We start from the raw sequence: 25,628 nt of genomic DNA on the forward strand, positions 1-25,628 counted from the left end.
GTTTTTTAACAGACTCAAACATTTATGTAGTGAAGTAAAACTTTCAATAATAAAGTGACCTTTCTAATGACGTAACTGATAAAAAATGTTATAATAAGTGGAATTAAGTTTTTTTTATAAAAAAGGGAAATAAGTCACAGCATAGCGAATGTTGATGCTTTTATTTTGAAGCTTTCACAGGAGAGGAAGTGGTGATTGGATTATTTGATTTGTTTCCGGCCAATACGGAAGTTACTAAAACTAAATCTTTACGTTAATGTGCGACGTTAACTTGACCGGCAGCGGTTTAACACTTTGCTAAGTGCTTTTTTTTCACAGTTATTCCAAAAGTTTTATGTGGTGAAAAGTTGTGAACATAACACAGTTTCCAAGACAATAAAGCCTATTGATGAAACTTTGAGAGTTTTAGTGGCAATTTAGAAATGGAGTAATTACATCCCAATAGAAATTTTAAGCCACCTAAATTTTTAAAGATATTATATGGTATAAAATTCCATAGCGATTTCGGACATTCCAAACATTTCTTAAGCCATTTGATCTTAAAGGTGCAATTAAAAACTGATCAAATCTAAGACGCCCAATCCTCCTTCTGCTCTCTCTAAATTGAGAATTTATTTTTTGAGGCAATGTCTCATATTTTTCCACACAAATTTAATAAATTATGATTTCTTTGCAGAACATATCACTAACAAAAAATGACAAAGCAGGATAAACTAATCTTGATACACCTTCATCTTTTGACAATAACACTCTACCAAAGATTGAAAGGTCACTTTGAAGCCATAATTTAAAAATGGTCTTAGTTTTCTTAATGTTGGGAAGAATATTTAACTTTAACTTTAACTTTCTGACGGGACTGGTGTTTTTGTTGAGGTCATGTGACTCTACCTCCTGTTTGTTATTCACATGCTCGCGTTTGTGTGAAAGTAAATAAAGAAAAAAAGACAGATCATTGTCTCCCTGTCATCAATCAATAATCAATAAACAGGTTAGCAGGTTAGCTCACATTTAATAACATTTACAGTGAAAAAAAAAACATTCAGTGCGACGACATTTTATTTAAATAATTTCAAATTTATTTTCTCTAATCATTTCATCGCATTTCATCGTTACCTCACTGTGTTATTTTCATGTTATGTCAAACATTTTCCCTGAGATTTCTGAATTTCCGAGGTTAAGGACTGCGACTCCGACATAGGATTTCCAAGATGGCCGCCCTCGATACATACACTGCGACTTTCACCGATGATTTCACTTCTTGTTTTGTGTTTTTTTTCACAATAAAAATCTGTCGTACACGTCGTACTTTTCCATTTTTATTCGTAAACATGTTGCTACAATGATCTCGTGAGCGAAATATCATGTTATCGACTGCTATCGCTAACAATGGTTCCTTTGATTTTTTTCCGACTTCTTGACCGGAACGTGTGAACTCGGGGTGACATTGTTCCCATTTCTGACTTCCGATGTAAACTGAACGCAGCATAAATATCGCGTTCAGTGGAATTATTTGCTACATACATAATAACGAGGTAACAATTTTTGCAACTTTATTTTGCAATTTCTGATTATAAATTGAATATGGAAAAACAAATGATCCTGGATTAATAATCCAGGGTTTGGCTCAAAATCCTGAAAAAACAAACAAATTATTTCAAGTCATGTGACGACAGTTTGTTCATTGAACTTCCTGAAACTGTCCAGCAGGAGGCACTGTATGTAAGTACTCCGTACAGTTTCCCAGATCTTGCAGTCAACGTTGGAGTGAAACTCTTCCTACACATTGGCCCAGGCTCCGCCCCCCCCCCCCCCCCTCGCTCTGGGTTTTCTGGACGATCTCCTTCTGCAATCTTTGTACATGAACAGAAAAGTCCAGAGAACGTTATCGGACACAGTTTGTTGAATATTTTAGAGTTTGTCACTTCAAATGAATTAAAACACTCTTTACTCAATTATCACATGAACATTAATATTTATATATTTATATAACATTCAAACAGTCACTTCCTGTGCACAAGTTTTTAACGACACACTGTTTAGCATTTATAAGAAATATCTACGTCTAAGTATTTAAAGTAAAGATTGTTTGTGTTGTTTAATGTTAGCTTTATATCTAGGTTCACCAGTAGGGGGCAGAGTTTTCAAAAGTTGACGATGTGAAATTACAATATCGGGGGCAACAGATACTGCCTACGTAATATCGGGACGAGCTAACGATCATTTATTCAAACAACAACAGGCTAGCTGGACAAAATGCTAAGTGCCAGTTAGAAGCTAGGTTTTTGTGAATAGCTAGCATCTTAAATTTATATCCCTACAGGAAAAAGCTAGCTCAGAGTCATCGTAAACGTTAAATGAGACTGAGAAAGAACTGCAGAAGCTCACACCTCCAGCATGGGGCGTCACTGTGCTCATAATACAAGGTTTCTTTGACATAATTATTAAATGCTACATTTACATTTTTAAATACTGTTCATTTCCACGCTCTTTGTTTTCCGTACAAATACTGACACGACTTGACAAACGCAGAGATCAAGTTCGTCTGGATCCTGATGCACAGGTGAGCTTCTCTGTCTGAATCTGCTGCCCTCTAGCGGACAGCAGTGTGCAGTGCAGCACCCTGAGCCAGATACTCCAGGTTTTCCACCGCTGGAAGGAACTTGCCGTTACCGGTAAAGGAAGTGGTTGCCGTGGCGTTGCCCTGAGGCAGGAAGTCCGCCTGGTAGTCCGGGTTGTCCAGGCTGTCGCCGGCCAACAGGGGCAGGAAGTTCTGCATGGTGTTCAGGTATTCTGGTCTGGGATCCCGCTGTGACAGAGGGAGCGAGGCAGCGCCCCAACCCGGGCTCAAGTCCTCATAGTTGAGGTTGCAGACCTCAGAGAGTCTGCTGCTGGTCTCACCCATGCTCTGGTTCATGTACTCTAAAGAAAGAAAGACGTGAGATAATCATTGATTTTCTCTGAGCTTATTGATGCGTTGCGATCAGTCTGCATTTGTACCGTGATCAGTGACGTCATCTTTCTCCAGTGAGTTGTGAGTGGGATCGGTGATGTATCTCACAGCAACCACTCCACCATTCTGATACAAACACAGAAACACATCCATCATCTGCAAAAACACTCACTCAGCAACTCTTTAAGTGGATCTGTGGCTCTGTACCGTGGGGTCGCAGGGTTGGTCGTCATGGTTACCCATTCCTTTATAAGGTAGCAGGTACTCTTCTGCATCGACCATGTCCTCAGTGTCGTCGGCGCTCAGCAGTCGAGAGTAAAACCTGCTGTCCGACGGACTGGGCAGGTCGCCCTGGGAAACCAGTCAGGAAGCGTCAGTGACGTGGTCTGAGACTAAAACCCTGACTCATGACTGACCCAGGATCCACGAATAAAAACCCTGACCCAGAACCAATAGAAAAACCCTGACCCAGAACCAACCAGGAAAAAACCCAGAGCCAGTGAGAACTTCACCTGTATGACCAGGTATCTGGACGGGTCTCTGGCCATTTTTGAAAACTCCACTGCCAGCTCTCTGAACCTTGGACGACTGGACGGTTCAATCATCCAACCTGAGGACGACAGAAGGTCAACGTCTTCATCATCATCTTCATCAACATCATCATCATCAGGATACTCACACTTGACCATCATCATGTAGACGTCTATGGTGCAGATCGGTGGTTGAGGAAGTCGTTCTCCTCGTTCCAGCACCGACGAGATCTCACTGGCCGGAATCCCATCGTACGGCTTTGAGCCAAAGGTCATGACCTCCCACACGGTCACACCTGCCGCAAACCCAGGAACATGGATTTCTTTTTCAGATTAAACCCAGGCACATGAATTTCTTTTTCAAATTAAACCCAGGCACATGGATTTTATTTTTCAGATTAAACCCAGGCACGTGGATTTTTTTTTTTCAGATTAAACCCAGGTACATAGATTTTTTTTCAGAATAAACCCAGGTACGTGGATTTTTTTTTTCAGATTAAACCCAGGAACATGGATTTTTTTTTTCAGATTAAACCCAGGAACATGGATTTTCTTTTTCAGATTAAACCCAGGCACATGGATTTTTTTCCAGATTAATCCCAGGAACATGGATTTTTTCTTTCAGATTAATCCCAGGAACATGGATTTTTTTTTTCTTTTTTCAGATTAAACCCAAGGACTTGAACTTTTTTCAGATTGAACCCAGGGACATTTATTTTTCCTGAATCAAATTTCATATTCCCACTTTAAATTCTGGAACACAGATTTTTAAATTTAGGATTAAACCTAGAGTAAAAACCTGGATTAATCCAAGGACATGTTTGACTGACCATAGCTCCACACGTCGCTCTGATGAGTGTACGTCCACTGCAGGATGGACTCTAACGCCATCCACTTGATAGGAACCTACAGGGGGTCCAGCGATTAAGAGATTACAGCACTTGATTGGACGAAATCGTGTGTCTTTAAAGTTCTTCTTCTGCTGAGATTTAACTGCTCTCACACACACACACACACCTTCCCTCCATCAGCGTGGTACTCTTTCTCGTCAGACGTCAGTAGTTTGGCGAGACCGAAGTCTGTGATCTTGACGTGATTTGGAGTTTTCACCAGGACGTTTCTCGCCGCCAGGTCACGATGAACCAGGTGACGATCCTCCAGGTAACTCATCCCCTACACACACACACACACACTGCTGTGTTCAGGATAAGTCTCTATGAGCTGCAGACACAGATTAATCCTCAGATGGAGACAGGAAGAGATCATTAAAGGGATAGTTCAGTTTCTGAAATCCAGAGAGAAAATCAATGATTTACAGGAGTTGTTGATCCACTGCTGCCTCCATCACTAAATTCTAATTTTCTTATTTTGTCACTTCAGTGTTAGAAATCCAATGTTCAGATTGAACTCAGTGACACAAAGTGACCACACGAGGCAGCAGAGGACCAGCAGCTCCTGTGTCCCTGCCAGCTAAAATCAATCATTTTCTCTATGAGCTTTGGTGTGGGAGAGTGACTGTTTTATAAACTTCAGTTTGAGATAAAAACGTGATCATGTGACGTAGATATCGTAGACTTAAACATGTTCACCTGGACTCACCTTGGCGATCTGGACACACCAGTTGAGCAGCCACTGCGCTCCCACCTGCTCCCTGTGATATCGGACGTAGTCCAACAAGCAGCCGTACGGCATCAGCTGCGTCACCAGCTGCACCGACGACGTCAGGCAGATTCCCAGCAGACGACACACGTGAGGGTGATCTACGCTCGCCATGACTAACGCCTCCTAGACACACACAGGTGTTAGCGTGGGGAGGAGGAGCTCAGAGCTGAAACTGAAAAACAATGAAAAGACTCACATCCAGAATTTCTTGGTTGGCTTTAGGTGACGTGGCCTCTCTGAGAACTTTGATGGCGACTGGGATCTTCACGTTCTCACCTTCAGGAGTCCACAGACCCTGGAGAACCAACATCATCATCACCTTCATCATCATTAGCCCACAGGAAGTGACATCATTTGTGTGTCGTTACCTTAAAGACGGTGCCAAAAGCTCCGGAGCCGAGGACACGGACCTTCTTAAACTCGGTCTCCTTCAGGATCCTCAGCAGAGCCTGGTTTGGAGCTTCACCGCTGGGAGTCAACGGTTCGACCAGCTGTAACACAGGGTCACTGATGATGTCATCACACGTACAGGAGCGAGGGATGGATAGAAGGCAGACGTTTGTCTCACCTCTCTCTCCTGAAGGAGGCGCCGCACCGTCCTCTTCCTCCGGATCCGTTTTCTCCGCAGCAGCAGAAAAACCACCAATGACACAATGACGAGGAGGAGGAGTCCGCCAACCACGGCCACCGCCCACGTGGAGTGTGTGACAGCACTGTGACGTCACAGGTAATCGTTAAAGCAAACTGACTCAATCACTTACTGTCATCATGGAAACAGAATCCCGCCCCCAAGTTTTACCCTGTACATCCAGAGAGTCCAGGACCAGAACACCTGCAGACACACACACGTGTGCATTAATGTGTTGTTGGGGTGTTATTGTGTTGTTGGCATATTGTTAATGTGTTGTTAGCATGTTATTAATGTGTTGTTGGGGTGTTAGCGGGTTGTTGGCATGTTGTTAATGTGTTGTTGGCATGTTGTTAACGTGTTGTTGGTTGTTAGCGTGTTACTGGCATGTTGTTAATATGTTGTTAGGGTGTTAGCATTTTGTTAACGCGTATTGTTAACGAGTTGTTAGTGTGTTGTTGGCATGTCGTAAACTAGTTGTTAGCATGTTTTTGGGGTATTAGCATGTTGTTAACAAGTTATTAACATGTTGTTGGGGTGTTAGCGTGTTGTTGGCATGCTGTTAGCATGTTGTGGGCGAGTTGTTAGCGTGTTGTTGGCATGTTGTTAACAAGGGGTTAGCGTGTTGTTGGCATGTTGTAAACAAGTTGTTAGTGTGTTGTTGGGGTGTTCGCATGTTGTTAACATGTTGTTGGGGAGTTAGCGTGTTTTTGGGGTGTTAGCGTGTTGTTGGGTTTTTCACATGTTTTTAACATGTTGTTGGGGTGTTCGCATGTTGTTAACATGTTGTTGGGGTGGTAGCGTGTTGTTGGGATGTTGTTGGGGTGGTAGCGTGTTGTTAGGATGTTGTTAATATGTTGTTGGGGTGTTAGCATGTTGTGAACATGTTGTTAGGGTGTTCGCATGTTGTTAACATGTTGTTGGGGTGTTAGCATGTTGTTGGGATGTTGAGAATATGTTGTTGGCATATTGTAAACGATTTGTTGGTGTGTTGTTGGCATGTTGTTAACGAATTGTTAGTGTGTTGTTGGCATGTTGTTAATGAGTTGTTAGTGTGTTGTTAGCATGTTGTTAACGAGTTGTTCGCGTGTTGTGGGCAAGTTGTTGGCATGTTGTAAATGAGTCGTTGACGTGTTGTTAGCATGTTGTTGCTGTGTTGTTAACGTGTTGTTAGCATGTTGTTGCTGTGTTGTTAACGAGTTGTTAACATGTTGTGGGCATGGTGTTAACGAGTTGTTAGCGTGTTGTTGCTGTGTTGTTAAGGAGTTGTTAACATGTTTAGGGCGTGTTGTGTGTGGCAGTGCACACGTGTCTCACCCCTCAGTGCAGTTCTGGTGACACGCCTGACACTGACCCCTGTTGTCTGGATATTTCCAGATCAGCGTGTCTTCGTCTCCTGGGACGCCACGTGGACAGCGAGGGACGCAGTGAGGGCCGTCCATGACGTGAATGCACTGAGAACAGTGGTCTGGACCCTGAAGGTCAGAGACAAGAGACGGAAATGATTTTCATTATTTATAAATTATTCTTTCTTTTATTCCTTTGTTTATATTTAAAGAGGCCATAGCCCGGAAGTGCCAATTAACGCTGAGTTTTTGTGTGTATCTGATATCATTACCTCGTCTATGAAGCCCTAAAAGTCCATAACAATCAGTTCAGCCACTGCTGAGAGTGCAGGGTTGGATTGTTTTCCTGAGCTCTACGAAGCGGAAATGCAATTCCGTTTACTAATAACATCACTTAGCGAATTTCACCACTCCTCTAAACAGCAGCGCCTCCTAGTCCGGGCACTAGAGTCCGGGCACATCCGGTGACGTACTTTTAACCGTAGAAGAAGAACTACTCTTGTTGTGGCTGCTAAGTGTATCGGTTGTATGGAGCCCTGGACATGACATGGTAAAAATGAAAAATAATTGTGCCCCCACAATAGCTATAACGTGCTCACAAAATACTATTTTGTGGGCACGAAATAAGTATAACGTGCGCACATTATACTTATTTAACGCGTGCACCGCTCGATTTGCTTACCCAGGTGTCCAGGAATTATAATATTATTAATAAATATTTCGTGCCTACTTCGTGGCCACGAAATAAGTATAATGTGCGCACGTTATACTTATTTCGTGGCCACGAAGTAGTATTTTGGCACACATTAGCTATTTCATGGACATTTTTACCATGTCATGTCCGGGGCTCCGTACAACCGATACACTCAGCAGCTTCTTCTCCTGCGGTTGAAAGTAGCAATATAAAGCAAGACACAGCACCAAACTTCACCTAAAGGAAGGAGCAGTGCCAACAATACGTATATTACAATATTTACAAACCGTAAAACTGTCTTTGTGTGCTTTTTCTGTCATTTAGCATTAGCGATAGCCGGCTACAGGCTAAGCTACACGCGTTCGTTCGTGTTTTATTAGCATGTGTGTGTGTTTTTCATCTCGGTGGCCACAACGTTATCTAAGCTACAGGCATCCTGCAGCAGTCTTTCACTTGTCACAGTGTCTTCTGACTGTGGGTCAGACTCCAGATCAAATGTGTAAGAGATTACGATGTGGGGTCGTGATGACGACATTACTCAATGTTTTGATCATTACTAGCGGTGCATTCGCCTTTCCAAAGGGGGAGCTGCGGGTCTTAGAGCCGACGCGCCAATGACGTCACTTCCAGGTAACTGGCCAATCACAAGACAGTCCGTGTTCTGCGGGTGTGGTTTTGGTCTGAAACAGCGCGGCTGACAAGAGCATCAGTGATGAGACATTTACATTGGCTCGTTTGCAGTGACTAGGAGGTTTTTGACCATAAAAACGACTTCATGTTTGTAAGTACACCTCCATATCTCACATAAAAGTGAGCTAGGACCATGCTATGGCCTCTTTAAATCTACTGTGGAAATGAATCAGAGGGCTGTGACGTTATCATCAGTGTGAGCATTAGCATAAGTAAATAGCGACAGCACTGACTGGACCGTGGCAGGTCGGTTCTCCCGTCTTCAGCAGACACTCTGGGTGACACTCAACACAGCTACTGTTCACCTCCACCTCTCTGGGGGCGCTGTAGAGCAGGGAAAAGTTAGATCATATAGTACATATACTTAGAAAACAAGTATTTATATGTGTAGTAGTACATATAGTACATATATAGAACAGTCATAAATCTGGTTATACATTGATCAGCTCCCATGATTCCACACAACTGTTCTGAAGGAGACGCCCCCTGGTGGCAGCATGTTGCTTGTTAAGTATCTGAAAGTGTTTTTTCAGGTGTGCGTCTCTCACCCCTGCAGCAGGTTACAGGAGGAGACACAGCGCCCCCTGCGGTCAAAGTGTTGACAGGACACACACATGTTTGGACCTGGACCCCAGCAGCCAGCATCCGTGCACTCGTCGTCGCAGGTTTGATTTTGTTTTTCTAGAAACAGAGACAACTAATTTTCTAACATGTCCTCTTACACCCGTTTCCATGGCGACAAACATCAGAGACTCACCGCAGACGTCAGGAGGCGCATTGTTGCCCATGTTGGTGATCTGGTCAGTGGATCTGAAGAGAGGGGTCCACTGTTCTGCTCTGGTGTAGCAGAGACGGATGTTGTTCCGCAGCATCACTCTTCCAGCGCTCACTTCCTTCAGCGAGTGAAGGCCGAGCCAACGCAGGCCGTGAGCTCGGACCACCGCCAGACTGTATTGACTGCGAGAAACCAACACGACATCAGACAGTGACACCTGGTGGACGTCTAATGTCTGACAACTTCATGAGACTCACGAGCGCGTTGTTCTCCCTCTGATGATCTCCAGGTTCTCGAATACAGACAGAGACGTCAGGTTCTCTGGCCACGCCTGGATCAGCAGGTAACCTGAGGTCAAACAGTTCAGAGGTCAGGTTCGTACACTAGGTACATTTACATGTTTGCATGACGTTAAAAATCTAATTAAATTGTAGTCGTGGTTCGTGTTAATTTGCAGAAATTGTTTGCTGTTCAGTTAACCTTTGTAGAAGTGAAATATAGTGACCTTTGACCTACCAGTGATCTCCTTCACAGTTCTGAAATACTCCAGTTTCGCTGGGTCCATGGGTGGGATCTTATAGTGCCCGTCCCTGCAACAGCCAATCAGAACAAGCTTCACTTTAAAAATATCAGTTTCACTAACAACACTGAAGGCATCACAGCTTATCGTTAGATTAAATCTGATCACATTAGGTAAAACTGTCATGTGTCATGTTGTGTCATGTTTGTGTTGTGTTGTTGTTCTGACCCGGAAAACGATGTTGGGATGATTGAAATGTCTCCGTTGATTTTCGTACAGTTCCTGAAGGACTCAATGTTGGAGGCGTTCACTGCCATGCTGTTAGTCAGAGTGCCGACTCCGATGCCGTCACAGGCTGGAAGAAGAACCACATTCCATCAGGACTCTCTCTCTCTCTCCAAATAATGTCCACAGAACTGGCTCAGAGTATGTTCATATGTAAGAACACAGCAGGAGACACGTTCACAACAGCAAGAGGGATCTTTGGAAAATCCAAGCAAGGGGATGGAACTGCTTCTCCTACTGCCTTCTCACTATCTCCTGTCCGGACAATCTCCTGACAATCTCCTGAAAATCTCCTGACGATCTCCTGACAATCTCCTGACGATCTCCTGGCGATCGCCTGACGATCTCCTGACAATCTCCTGATGTTATTCAGACGATCTCTGGACAATGTTAAAGACAATTCTCTGGAGATTGTCCAGAGTTGAGTGCAGTCTGAAAGTCGTCTACCTTTGGGACATGGTCCGTCACACGTCTTACAGCGCTGGACTCCGCTCTCCTCAGCCTCGTACATTCCGGCACCACAGGTTCTTACACAGGAACCGTCCGTCACCACGTAGTTATCTGCACACAAAGAAAACAGGGATCTTCACAGAGAGGTTTAAGGTATGTGGCTGTAATGTCCACAGCCTCCAACAGGTGGAGCTAATGTGACAGTTTTTTTATTTTTTTGAATTAATATGTTTGTAACTCATTTTGGAATCATACGTGGACAGGCAGCAACACAGGTTGCCCCGAACATGAACTTGGCGTTGGGGTTTTTCTCCACCTGGTGAGTTTTGTGGTTGTAGAAGGACAGAGGAGGACACCGGTTTGTACACGTTCCGTCATCATTAAACTCCCTGCAGGCCTGAAGAGGGCGACACCACACACAATTATTTATTTTACTAAAGATAGACCACTGTTTATAGACCAGAGGATAGACAGCTAAGAACAGACCACTGATTATAATATGAGGAAGCTGCAGTGATACAGACCAGACAGTCGGTGGCTTGTGGTCCCGTGCAGCCGGCGGCACAGTGTTCGTTACAGCAGTCATTCGGTTTCGGACCTTGACACCTTCGGCTGCACTGTTTGGCACACAGTAGTTTAGTGACTAAGAGAGAGAGAGAGACAGAGAGACAGGGAGAGAGAGAGAGAGAGAGAGAGAATGTTTAACTCTGTAGAATTCAAAATAAAAATGAGGAAAGAAAGAAAAAATAATGATGTTTACATCTCTGACAGTGTTCTGGACCAGCTGCCCAACATGAACCGTTAACACACCTGGGGTCACACTTCTCACCTACACACACACACACACACACACACACACGTTTATTAAACATCATATCAATGTAAAGATCACAGTTGTTGCTACTGTTCATACATTTCTGGATGGACGTGTCCTTGAAAACCAGGCGGGGGTTGATGTCGTCCAGAATGTCCCACCATTGGATGGTGGCAGTGTTACACAGCAGGGGATTGTGGGTAATTTTCACACCTCCTTTCAGAATCTCTGCGAGGAGAAGATCAAGTCACATGATTCAAAGAGTCATTAAAATAACGATTCTCCGGCAGCGATCATGATGACATCACACGTCGCAGGTAGAGTTTGTGCACACTGTGAATGTGAGAGCAGCTAACCCTGAAGCATTGACACGTTGTGGGTGTGGCCTAAGAGCAACACATCATCACAGCTCACTCGCCCGCAATCCACTGACTCTACATGTGTTCATGACGTGTGTTTGGCGTGTTCTCCTGTCTTCTATATGCTGTTTGACAATGGTGTGTGTGTGTACTTGTTTTGGAAGTGTGTTTTGGTGTCCGTGTGTTAACGTGTTTTGGTGTCTGTGTGTTGTTAGTGTGTGCTGGTAGCATGTTTTGGTGTCTGTGTGTTGTTAGCGTGTGCTGGTAGCGTGTTTTGGTGTCTGTGTGTTGTTAGCGTGTTTTGGTGTCTGTGTGTTGTTAGTGTGTGCTGGTAGCATCTTTTGGTGTCTGTGTGTTGTTAGCGTGTGCTGGTAGCGTGTTTTGGTGTCTGTGTGTTGTTAGCGTGTTTTGGTGTCTGTGTGTTGTTAGTGTGTGCTGGTAGCGTGTTTTGGTGTCTGTGTGTTGTTAGTGTGTGCTGGTACCATGTTTTGGTGTCTGTGTTGTTAGCGTGTTTTGGTATCTATGTGTTGTTAGTGTGTTTTGGTGTCTGTGTTGTTAACATGTGCTGGTAGCGTGTTTTGGTGTCTGTGTGTTGTTAGTGTGTGCTGGTAGCATGTTTTGGTGTCTGTGTGTTGTTAGCGTGTGCTGGTAGCGTGTTTTGGTGTCTGTGTGTTGTTAACATGTGCTGTTAGCATGTTTTGATATCTGTGTGTTGTTAGCGTGTGCTGGTAGTGTGTTTTGGTGTCTGTGTGTTAGTGTGTGCTGGTAGCGTGTTTTGGTATCTATGTGTTGTTAGTGTGTTTTGGTGTCTGTGTGTTGTTAGCGTGTTTTGGTGTCTGTGTGTTGTTAGCGTGTGCTGGTAGTGTGTTTTGGTGTCTGTGTGTTGTTAGTGTGTGCTGGTAGCGTGTTTTGGTATCTATGTGTTGTTAGTGTGTTTTGGTGTCTGTGTTGTTAACATGTGCTGGTAGCGTGTTTTGGTGTCTGTGTGTTGTTAGTGTCTGCTGGTAGCGTGTTTTGGTGTCTGTGTGTTGTTAGCGTGTGCTGGTGGTGTGTTTTAGTGTCTATGTTTGTTAGTGTGTGCTGGTAGCATATTTTGGTGTCTGTGTGTTGTTAACATGTGCTGGTAACGTGTTTTGGTATCTGTGTGTTGTTAGCATGTGCTGGTAGCGTCATTTGGTGTCCGTGTGTTGTTAGCGTGTGCTGGTAGTGTGTTTTGGTGTCTGTGTTGTTAGCGTGTTTTGGTGTGCGTGTGCTGTTAGCATGTTTTGGTATGCATGTGTTGTTAGCGTGTTTTGGTGTGCATGTGTTGTTAGCATGTTTTGGTGTGCGTGTTTTGTGTGCGTGTGTTGTTAGCATGTTTTGTTGTGCGTAAATTGTTAGTGTGTTTTGGTGTGCGTGTGTTGTTAGTGTGTCCATGGTACCGGTCAGGCTGCTGAGCTGCAGCTGCCTCAGGCCACTGGTGTAGTTGTTGGTGATAGACGAGTGGTTCTTCATGTAGTTGGACATCACCAGCAGAGAGAACTGACCCTCGTACAGGTTCTGACCTCGGATCAGCCTCAGATTGACCAGTGGGATGGTGGCCACCTCGTTCATGGCGATCAGGACGTAACCACTCACTTCCTGGATGGACTGAAGAGAGAAAAACCATCATGAACAGTTTCAATTAAAGACCAGTTCTGCTTGTGACTCCGGTTCAGAGACGCACCTGCAGGAAGGTCAGGTCCATGTGCTCCTGCGTGTATGTAATCTCCAGGTTGTCCAGGACCATGGTGCAGTTACCGTACACCTTCACCATGTTGCTATAGTGATTTTCACGAGTGCCCAACAGCGTCAGCTGGTTACTCATCCCCTGACACACTGAAACACAAGAGAAGAAGGAGAACCTGTCAGGAGAAGTTCTCAGGTCCTGAGGAGAACACATGTGACCTCCTGACCCTGAGGAGGAGCAGGTTGTCACAGTGACGTAAGGTCAGAAACAAGCAGGGAGGAAGTTCTTCTACTCAGCTGATGACGGCAACTATACTGTGTTTCATTCTTTTGAATTCCATTTTATTTATTGTTTATAGTTGTTTAGTATATACTGTATATATATATGTATATATATATATATATATATATATATATATACACACAGTATATACACTGTATATATACACATATACACAGAGAGAGAGAGATTGTATCTGTCAATAAACATTGTTGTTTCAGCTGCTCTCTGCTCCGCTCTGATTGGCTGTTGCTTCACTCTGGAGGCAGCTCATTGGTTGGACCCTTGAGGAGACGCATCCACATCTGGACAAACACACACACACACACACACACACACATTTGGACCTGTCTCTCTTTAGTCTCCTCCCACTCACTCCTCCCTGTGGTCTCCTCCTACCTTCCTTCCTTCCTCTGTCCTTTTCTGTCAACACCATCATCATTCTGTTGTTTTCCTTCATTCCACACACACATATGCACGCACACACACACACTCCTGTTTGTACAGAAACAGGTCTGATCTGTGTTTCTTGGACGTCGTGCTTTGTACGGCAGAGTGAACATGAAAAGATTTCCTGTCTGTGTGTGCGGGTGTGCGTGTGAAATCTCAGTGTTAGTGATGACGGTGAAGCGTTGGCTGAGTCGTGACAGAGGACGAGCACAGACACGTTTCTGCTTCAACACAAACTGATCAATAATTATCATTGATCCTGCTGAGTCAGCACTTTTTATACCGAGTCATGAACTGAAGCCAGTGAGTGTTTTTAAAAACATGTTTGAGTTTGAGACAATGTTTCGGTCTCTTATCTGTGACGACCTTTATTCAAGGTTACACGCACACACAAACACACACTCTCAAATATTGTTTTAACGACTAAGAGTCAAGTTCAAATGTTCAGATGTTCAGACGTTTCAGTTGCAGCGCCCCCTGGAGTTCATTCAAATATTAATATCATGAAATGTAATAAACTAGATCGGCTTGTTAGTTAACTAATTAACCAGTGTTAACTAATTAACCAGTGAATAAAGTTTCAAGGTAAATGTAACGTATAGGTGAGAAATCGATGCTTTTTGACTGAGAACTACAGAGAGTGACAAAAGAGGAGTAAAACCAAAAAACAACATTGACAATGTTGTTACTTCTCTTTGTTGTTGACACAAAATGGCCATGGACGTGCAGAACAACCTCAGAGAGACATGCTGTTGGTTTTGGGACGAGGGCTTAGCTTTTTTTTACCGCTAGCTTGTTCTTATATGGTTCTAAAGTAAATATGCCAGCTAGCTAGCTAGCTAACAGAGACACAGCTAACTGTTCGTGTTTATTTCCTCAGGTTTGTAAATAAACTCATTGACGACACATCGTACACATAAAGCTAATTCATCTACGACTAAGCTCCACCCACAAACAACGAGGCAACCAATCACAGTAAGTATCAGCTGAGCTGAGCTTTGTGTCACTTTACAACAAAGAAGATTAGCGTTTACACTTCTGCTAGCTTGCTATTTACCTAAATTATGCTAATATTTCAAGCAACTTCTTAACATCGTTAGCGCAGGAGGTCATCACCTGACAGGGACTCACACTAGATCATGTGACCTGGTTCTGATGCTGAACGATCTGTTTTATCAACATGGACAAGCTAATGTTTGTGAGCATGTGAGGAAGCTTCGCTAAGTGTTCGTAAATACATGCTAGACCATGCTAATCACGTCAGCTTCATGCTAACAGCATTTACCAGCTACTCTCTCACACATTCACACACGCGCACACATGTGCTCACACACACCCACACACGCACCCATTCTCACACACACAAGCACACACACACAAAATTTCACTAACCTGTTTTTACATCAACATCACGCAGCTTTTAAACTAAACCATAAACAATCACAGATATTGATTCATAAAAGCTAGAGTTTAAAAGTGTTTTACAATCAATAGTTTTAGAGTTTGACCTTCAGTGACCTTCAGTGACCTTCAGTGACCCTTCCTCAGGCTCCATCACTGAAGCTGAGTTTAAGTGTTTTTATTGATGTTCAGAACAAAACCACTCAACTGACACAGGACATGTGAACATGTGACGTGTCCATGTACAGGACATGTGGACATGTGACATGTCCTGTCCATGTAGAGGACATGTGGGCATGTGACGTGTCCATGTACGGGACATGTGATGTGTCCATGTACGGGACATGTGGACATGTGACGTGTTATTTCTATACTAACTTCAGTTATCTCTACTCTAAGTTCATTTTCAGCTAACTTTTTGTGATTTAGCTAACATTTTGTTTTGTTTTTAGCTATCTTTAAACTATCCTTTAGCTATTTTTAAGCTTACTTTGCTAACTTGAGACTATATTTTATCTGACCTTTTAGCTATTCTTTTATCTATTTTAAGCTAACTTTAGCCAACCTTTAGCTAACTTTAAGTTGTCTTTAGACCAACTTTGAGCTATTTTCTATATTTTCTAATTTCCAGCTATCTTTTAAGGATCATGAGAGATGTCCATGAAGAGGACATGTGTCCTTCACATGGATATGTCTTACGTCACATCTAAATGAAGTAAGGTGCTGCGTTCACTGACCTTTATATGTGTCATTCATTTGAACAGTGCCGCGTCCACTGACGTGCAGATTCATGGTTTCATAGCTGTTCATTTACTTAACCTGACACTGAGCTGTCATAACAGGAAGACAACAGCCTTGATTCTCTGCAGCTCACACACACACAGACACACACACGTACACACACACACAGTTTCTCAGGAATGTGTTGGGTAGCTGAGAAGTCTCACTCACTCACTCACTTACTCACTCGGCAGGTTTTAGTTTCACTGTGACTTTTATATTCTGGTTTAAATGTTGAGATTTTGTCACAATAAACAACATGAACACAAACATTAACAGTTTATGAACACACAGACACACACACACATTTATATCTTTAATATCAAAAATAAGATCTGAGATTCTATGAATTTACGACTTTATGCCAGAGGCTCCGCCCACTTCAGTAGTAATTAATGATAAATTAATGATGAATGATTTGATCAGATGTTTGTTTTCATGTGTTGAGTTCACTGACACTGATTGTGTGAGTGAGAGAGGTTTTCTATCTCTGCTGTGAAAAACTAAATGGAACACACCCCCATCAAACACTCTGTGTGTGTGTGTGTGGGTCCTGCCTGCAGCAGTGTGTGGGAGTTTGTCAGAGAGAGAGCAGGTCACAGCGAGACTCTGCTTGTCTCTCTCTCTCTGTCTCTCTCTGCCTCTGTCTCTCTCTCCCTCTCTGTCTCTGTGTCTCTCTCTCTCTCTCTCTCTCTCTCTCTCTCTCGCTCTCTCTCTCTCTTCCTAAATTCCAGAATTGCAGCATCTCGAGTCCAGGATTAGCGTTAGCTTTAGCTTTAGCAGTGGTTTATAAAAAAGGAGTCACTTCTTCACTTGACTTGAACAGCTGATTTTGACTAATTTTAGATTATCTTTAACCAATCTTTAAGTTATCTTTAACCTAACTTTAAGTTATCTTTAACCTAACTTTAAGTTCTCTTTAACCTAACATTAAGTTCTCTTTAGACCAGTGGCGAACCGTGAGCGCTACAGCTGGGCCTTCATCTCAGCCATCATCGAGAAAATAAATAATCGCGGAAAAAAGGCAACAGTACGATGAATTGAAAGCATTAAACAACTGCAATTCTTTAATTAACGATGACAAGGATGTAAACAAATAGACCATAACATCAATTACATTCCCTGCAACGAGATACATTCTCAACATTAACTTCATATAACTGGAGACCCTTTAGGCTACATAGTTGAAATTAAATAAACATACTAAGTGCAAACCAGGGGTCGCGTTAACCGAATATTTTCCGTCATTGACCGTTTTTTTAAAACGGTGACGGAAAAATCTGAGAGCCATCCGTCATTTTGACAGATTGCAATTCACACCCCTAAAAACTATGTTGATAAAAGAGGTGAAAAAAGAGGGATAGATGCAGATGAAGGACAAACTCAGCCCTTGGCCTCAGCGGAGCGAGGAAGCGGCAGTAAGGAGGTTAGGCGAGTTCAGTGGTAGCGGGAGTTCTCCTGGCTGAGGAGGGAGGATAGAAAAATGTTGTGCGACAAAATAAAGATTCCCATCGGAGAATCTAAGCATAATTTCTGACCTGGACACCGTACTCAATGCATCTCGCTATTCTTGTAGTGCTGACAGCGTGTTAAAGAGCTATGGACAGGAGGCTTTGGAGCGCGTCTGTGACCGGTGCAGCTGATCCACTGGTGCAGAAGGAGCGCATGTTGCGGGATTTCCTACCACGCGCAACTACGCGCAAGCAGGCACGCGATTTAAGTCCATGTGGACCAGGAGGAAGGTGTGAGACTGTGCGTTTAGGCCACAGGTGAACTGTTCATATTCCACTGCAATATGAACAATGCAATTGAATATGTCATTATTATCATTTAAAGTGACCGAGAAAAATTGATTATGACGGGATTTTTATGACCCTGTCAGTCAAAATGACAGACAACGAAAAAGTCTAGTGCAACCTCTGGTGCAAACATAACCAAAATCTGGAAATATAAAATGAGGTCACCCCGTGACACTGCTGACAACGAGGCTCATTTCATCACCATGGACAGTGCTATTAAATCACAACAGACCATACAGACATTGACAAATAAATTCATGAGCATCCTCAAACTACAATCCAATTTCTAATGCACAAGCTGGTAATAGAAGGACTATTTAAGATACAATGAAGTAAGGTGCGCCCGGCCCCTCCGGGATCCCACTTTGGCTAGCGCGTGTTGGCCCTCAGTTTCGCGCGGCCCTCAGTTGTTTGTATGTGTATGTGTTATTTTTCCTTTTCCCTAATAAGAGTGCCAGAGCCACTCAATACACTGTAATGCAGTGCATATTGTAATGAAACGTCAAACGGATGAAGTACCCAGTATTTTTCAAACCACACTTAAACTATGGTTATTGTCCTCGGCACTTTTATAAACAAAGTGACGCCCTTGATGTGGCTTACAACATAGGCCTACCTTACATGAAAACCAAATCCATTCGTCTGTCTTTCCTTGTGAAGTGGGCGATGGCACAAGTTTGTGCTTTGACTTGAGCTCCAAAAGAAGTCCTTTCTCTATTGACATCAGTACCAAAGCTCCCAGGCAATCCTGTCCAGTACTGGTTCTGGCGTGCCTCTTGATTTGCTTCAGAGCCGACAAGACCACTCCACGGGGGAGGTGGACACGGGGATGGTCAGCACCAGGCAGGTGAGGGGATACAGCTGCGGCATGCTCTCAGTCAGCTCATTAAGTGTCAGAAAGTGCAGCAGGTCTGATGGGCTCCATGTTTGTACATGACTGTCAGTTCAATCTTGAGCCTGGGGAAGTCAAAGTGCGGCCCATAGTTTTCACTGTGCAGCTTCCGGTACACTGTGGGCACGTCTCCAACTAATAAGAACTTTCGGTCTTGAAATGCCTTTCCACTTTCATAACCTTTTCTTTTAATTCCAGTTCTGGAGTTGGACTTCCGTTTTTTATTACTTGAAGTTTTTCTGTGGAAGGCCACCTTGACAAAGGCGATGCTATCAAGCTAGCCACAACATCGCTCTCTCAACCTCTCTCACCACTCTGGGGGGTGTGTCGTGTAGTGTGTCTGTGGTCTACAGTTAGACCTGCGCTGTTAGGACTTCACAAAGGCATAGGATCTTTTGTTTTTGGCCCACCCACTTAAAATCAAACCGTGATTGGTCAATTTGCCCATCACTATCCAAACCAAAACACATAGCTTGGCCTTCTCCGGGATCCGAGAAGTCCAAACAATTGAATGAGCCAGATTCTAATTGGATAACATGTTTCAGGACAGTAACCCTTCCATTGCTGATGGGAACTTGACAGTAAACTTAACTTTAGTACATAGATGAGAGAAAATGTATTACATGTATTGTATTAAATTAAATGACAGAGATGTTTTAAATATATATACAATATATATATATATATATGTTATTTAATACTCATATTTTTTGGTCCAGAATTAATGTTGGACCTTCTCTGAAAGCATAGAAGGCCCTGAAGGTTCCCCACTTTAAGCTAACTCTAAGTTATCTTTAACTTAACTTTAAGTTCCTTTTAACCTAACTTTAAGTTCTCTTTAGACTAGTTTTAAGTTCTCTTTAACCTAACTTTAGGTTCTCTTTAGACTAACCTTAAGTTATCTGTAACCTAACTTTAAGTTCTCTTTAACCTAACTTTAGGTTCTCATTAGACTAACTTTAAGTTCTCTTCAACCTAACTTTAAGTTATCTTTAAGTTATCTTTAACCTAACTTTAAGTTAACTTTAACCTAACATTAGGTTCTCTTTTGACTAACTTTAAGTTATTTTTAACCTAACTTTAAATTATCTTTAACCAAACTTTAAGTTCTCTTTAACCTAACTTTAAGTTATCTTTAACCTAACTTTAAGTTCTCTTTAACCTCACTTTAAGTTGTCTTTAACCTAACTTTAAGTTATCTTTAACCTAACTTTAAGTTCTCTTTAACCTAACTTTAAGTTCTATTTAACCTAACTTTAAGTTCACACAGGTCAAACACAGGTCAAACAAAGGTCAAACACAGGTCAAACACAGATCAAACTCAAGTCAAACTCAGGTCAAACACAGGTCAAACAGGTCAAACACAGGTCAAAGGTGTTTCCTTTAGTTTGCATGTTACAGTGGAGAGAGAGTGCGCAGGTAGTACGAGGTAGAGCGAGGTAGAGCGAGGTAGAGCCTGTATAATCCTGTCAACACTTTCTCAACTTCATTATTGACATTCTTTACATTCCGCCTCTGAAAATTTCCCAGACTGTACTACTGCTGCTGTTACTATTACTGCTACTGCTACTGTTACTGTTACTACTACTTCTACTACTGTTACTGTTACTGTTAATGTTACTGAGCTACAATGTTATGCGGGATGTGGACAATGTGCATGATGTCAGTCATGTTGCTTCTTAGCTACCAATTAACTTCTTTCTTTTTGGCTGTTGTTTAGCTAACATTTGGCTTTCTCTAGCTAACAATTAGCTACCTTTTGATTACCTTTATATTTTTGTTATGTATTTTTTTCCCTATCTCGTCTTTTACTTACCTGTTGACTCCTCTAGATCAGGGATGGGCAATAATTTTCCCCAAGGGGCCACATGAGAAACGAAAAATATTGTTGAGGGCCAGGCCAATTTGAATTAATTTTAATTAAATGTTATATCTTTTATCTAAAAAAGCTGTAAATAGTATTGTTTTGGTGTAAATTGGGCAGCATTCAAACACACAATAAACACAATTACTAACTAACTCTATTAAAAATATAAAAATATAAAATTACTACACTATATAATGAATACTTACATAATGACATACCGCGGGCCGGACAGGGATGCCCAAAGGGCCGTATGTGGCCTGCGGGACGTAAGATGCCCAGGTCTGCTCTAGATCGATCTTCATTTACCAAATCAACCAAAGTAAATCACATTGATCACATTTATATAATCAGAAGTTTTAAAACAAAAAAATCTAAATTTTATGGAAATAGGTTTTAAATATTATAAATATATATAATATAAAGAAGTATTTTTATATAACTTATTAACTACTTAATAAAACAGCTCTGTGTGTGTGTGTGTGTGTGTGTGTGTGTGTGGACACACTGGCCCATGCCAGGAAACTTGACCAGGTCTCAGTCCAGCTTTGGTGGGTTTTGAATTTGTCTGGTTGTTGCTGTTTTCATCTCAGCATGCTAATGGTGTTATGGTTACCACACAACTCCAAGTTCTTTGGTTTCAGGGAAATGCTTCAGTTCAATGCCTCCAATGAAACATACAGACACACACACACACACACACTGTTGTACTGTTGTGTTTGCAGAGTGAAGGTCAAACCTCTGTGGAGTCACAACACTCACATTTCATCACATATAAAACCTTATCAAGGACCTGTGAAACCCCCTGAAGTTGCTGAAGAACATCTCTACAACCTCACAAAGATTCTCTGTGACATAAAGAGGAAACTGCAGAATCTCCTTGATGAGCTTTTCAGCCTCTTCAGAGTCCTTCACAACCACATCAAGAGCCTCTTAAACTCAAGTGCACTAAACATTCTGAGCTCCTCAAAGCATCTGCAACATCCTCCAGGACAAGACCAAGACACTGAGGGATGAAGACCAAGTCAAGACCAGGACCAGAGCAGAGCAAACATATATAATGGACTTGGCCTAATGCTATCAACAATCAGGAACCTTTTTAGAAAACGTTCTCCACTTCATTATAATTCTACCTTTAAGATCTGTAGACCCTCCCACAGCACACTTGGAACCTCCTCAAGAACCTCCACAGCATCTGATAATACATCGTTAACCTCCACAAGGAGTTTTGGACCTCCTTCGGGACCAACACCACCATTCTGGGGACCCCTACAATAATGAAAAAGCTTTTTCTGGACAACAACACCTGAATCTCCTCCATGACCCTGATTTCATAACAACAACAACAACACAAACAACAACAACACTGTTGTCTGTTCAAACCGAACAACAAAACAGTTACAAGAAATTCTGTCCATAATCAAATTGTTATCAAGACAAAGAGCGAGCGAGAGAGAGAGCGAGTAAGAGAGGTCAGCTGTTTTCTGTGATAACACACACAAACACACACGTACACACAATGTGTCATTCTTTAGCAGAAAAACAACCTGAATCACAGGCATTGTTTTTTTCCCATGATGCTCGGCGTTAACTTCAACACTGACGCGAACAAGCAAAGGCAAAAATGCAAATGACCAAATGACTTTGGATGTTTTAATATGAATAATGAAACAATGATTAGTTGTTTCTTTCTTCCATACTTTCTTTATATACAGTATATACATATATACGTATATATACATATAGTATTTATATATACATATGTATTTATATATGTGTATGTATACACATATATATACACAACTGTTGTTGGAAGTGCCCAGGACCAGGCTAAAAACCAGGGGGGACCGAGCCTTCGCTGTGGCAGCCCCCAGACTCTGGCACTCCCTCCCCCTACACATCCGGGCGGCCCAGTCTTTAAATATTTTTAAATCCCAGTTTTTCCCTTGCCTTTGACTAGTGTCTTTTTAAATTGTTTAACTCGGTCTTCGTCTTTTAACCCTTTTCTTTTCTCTCTTTTCTTTTTTTTTTCTTTTTGTATTTTAGCACTTAAGCACTTTCTGTGAAGCACTTTGGTTGCGGCTCAGCCGTTTGTATATGTGCTATACCAGGGGTCACCAACCTTTTTGAGCCCGAGAGCTACCTGAAGGGTAGAGAATAATATGGAGGGCTACCATATTAACATTTTATGCAATTTACCATTTAAATGATGAATATTATGCATTCAATTGCATACACATTAAGTCCAGTGCTTACTCCTAATGATTATCACAGTTTTTATAAACAATATCAGGACATTTTACTCAGTGATCATATGGATACATGCAAGTGAGGTGAAGTGAAATGAGCCCACGGGCACCTCGTTGGCTGCTCGCGGGCTACCAAGTGCCCGCGGGCACCACGTTGGTGACCACTGTGCTATACAAATCAAATTTGACTTGACTTGACATATATATTTATATATACATATGTATTATATATGTGTATGTATACACATATAAATATATGTATATATGTGTATATATACATATATTTATATATGTATACACACATATATGTATGTATATCCATATATATGTGTGTATATATATGCACACATATACGTGTGTATATATAAACACACACACTCATATATATATATATATAATTTTCCAGTCTCCCTCAAGCTGCATAAAGGTTACTGTATCTAGAGTGTTTTTATACGTTGTACTATACATGATATACATTTATATATCTCTGATACTGTTTTTGAACACTGTATAGTTTGTTTATTGTCATTTATATTTCTACAAATTTATTCTAAAATATATGTAAATCTATTTTTACATATTTTTTTCATATAATCTTCACCCTCTCACTCTGTCACCCTCTCACCTCTCCTGGTTGCTGGTGTAGAGGAGCAGCAGCAGTGGTGGCTGCTCAGCAGCAGCAGCAGCAGCAGCAGCAGAGTGTTGGCTCCGCCTCCTCCTCGTCCAAACTCTGTCCTCATGTCTTCAACTGCTTCTTCACTTCAAATCCTGACTAATGATCCAGGTGTGGACCCTTGGCTCCGCCATGAGACAGTGAGAGTCACTGAGAGACACAGAAAGACACAGCGAGACACAGAGAGACACAGAGAGACACTGAGAGACACTGAGAGTCACTGATAGACACAGAGACGGGGGGAGAGAGAGAGAGAGAGAGAGACACACACACCGAGAGAGCTGGTGAGTGGAAGAGAACACACCTCTACTGTGTCCACACCTCTCTTCCTCTCTCACACACACACTCTCTCTCTTCCCCACACACACACTCTCTCTCTCACACACGCACACATACACACACATGCACTCTCTCTCTCTCTCTCACACACGCACACACACACACTCTCACTCTCTCTCTCTCTCTCTCTCCCTCTTCCTCTCTCACACACACACTCTCTCTCTCTCTCACACACACACACTCTCTCTCTCTCTCTCTTCCCCTCACACACACACTCTCTCTCTCACACACGCACACATACACACACATGCACTCTCTCTCTCTCTGTCTCTCTCTCACACACGCACACACACACACTCTCTCTCTCACACACACATACACACACATGCATACACACGCACACACACATACACACACACACTCTCTCTCTCTCTCTCTTTCTCACACACACAGAATTTCTCTCTCTTTATTGACACCACGGTCATTATCATTTTAACACTTAAATCCACTTGTCTTTAACAAAGGGAGTGTGTGTATGTGTATGCGTGTGTGCGTGTGACAAAGTGCTGATGTGAGACTCAAACACTAAAGTAAATGTAACATTTAAAACTGAATTATTTACACATTTTTCTGTGTGTGTCGTAACAAGAGGACACAAACACACACACATACACACACAGACATAAGACATTCTCTACATTTTTCATAACTTTATTTTAAACAGTGACCTGAGGTTCAAACACAATCAAACATGTTGTTTTGTTCCTAACAGAAACTGACCTCTGACCTCTGCAGCACGACTGCTTCATCTTCATCATCATCATCATCATCATCAGGTTGGGTCTTGCAGTGTGTGTGTGTTTATGTAGTTTTTTGTTGACACACATTTAACACAACAAAAAAACTGATTTAATGAAAAACTTATTAAAATAAAATAAAATAAGTCTATGTTTGACCTGCGTCACATGATCGTGTCTTTATCTGCGTCACATGTTTGCGTCTTTATTTGTGTCACATGATCGCGTCTTTGTCTGCGTCACATGATCACGTGTGTTTATAAGCCACTCACTCTCTGACACCAAAGCTCACAGAGAAAATTTGTGATTTTCAGGTTTCAAGTTCATGTGAAGAGTTTCCTTCCTTTCCTTCCCACCTTCCTTCCTTCCTTTCCTTTCTTCCTTTCCTTCCTTCCTTCCTTCCTTCCTTTCCTTCCTTCCTTTCCTTTTATTTCCTTCCCACCTTCCTTCCATCCTTCCATTCCTTTCTTCCTTCCCACCTTCCTTTCTTCCTTTTTTCCTTTCTTCCATCCTTCCATTTCTTCCTTCCTTTCCTTCCTTTCCTTCCTTTCCTTCCTTCCCACCTTCCTTTCCTTCCCTCCTTCACTTTTTCTCGTGGTTGTTTTTTCACATCAGTGTTTTGAGTGTGTGTGTACGTGAGAGTGTGTGTGTGTATGTGTATGTGTGAGTGTGTGTGTGTGTAAATAATATATTGTGTGTTGGCGACGAGGCAGAAACAATGGAACTCTTTATTTTTCATTTCATTGATTAGACT

At 42.2% G+C, this 25,628-nt stretch overlaps 1 protein-coding gene across 1 annotated transcript; it reads right to left on the minus strand.

Moving 5' to 3' along the window:
• Positions 1-989: 989 nt before the first annotated feature.
• On the minus strand, positions 990-24,180 carry LOC131460245 (melanoma receptor tyrosine-protein kinase-like). The gene is made up of 27 exons (XM_058630556.1): positions 23,751-24,180; positions 13,409-13,560; positions 13,125-13,332; positions 11,444-11,572; positions 11,291-11,359; positions 11,055-11,173; positions 10,786-10,927; positions 10,528-10,641; positions 10,024-10,150; positions 9,792-9,865; positions 9,533-9,623; positions 9,258-9,457; positions 9,049-9,181; positions 8,734-8,824; positions 7,088-7,245; positions 5,942-5,974; positions 5,711-5,855; positions 5,511-5,633; positions 5,339-5,437; positions 5,080-5,265; positions 4,498-4,653; positions 4,311-4,386; positions 3,630-3,776; positions 3,463-3,560; positions 3,158-3,301; positions 2,998-3,076; positions 990-2,919 (listed from the first exon to the last, which is right to left on the minus strand). Exons 1-27 carry the CDS (start codon positions 23,863-23,865, stop codon positions 2,591-2,593), a joined length of 3,537 nt encoding a protein of 1,178 aa, XP_058486539.1. The 5' UTR covers positions 23,866-24,180; the 3' UTR covers positions 990-2,590.
• Between the last annotated feature and the right edge of the window lie 1,448 nt (positions 24,181-25,628).

This window comes from Solea solea, chromosome 1, assembly GCF_958295425.1.
Source record: "Solea solea chromosome 1, fSolSol10.1, whole genome shotgun sequence".
Taxonomy (NCBI): Eukaryota; Metazoa; Chordata; class Actinopteri; order Pleuronectiformes; family Soleidae; genus Solea; species Solea solea.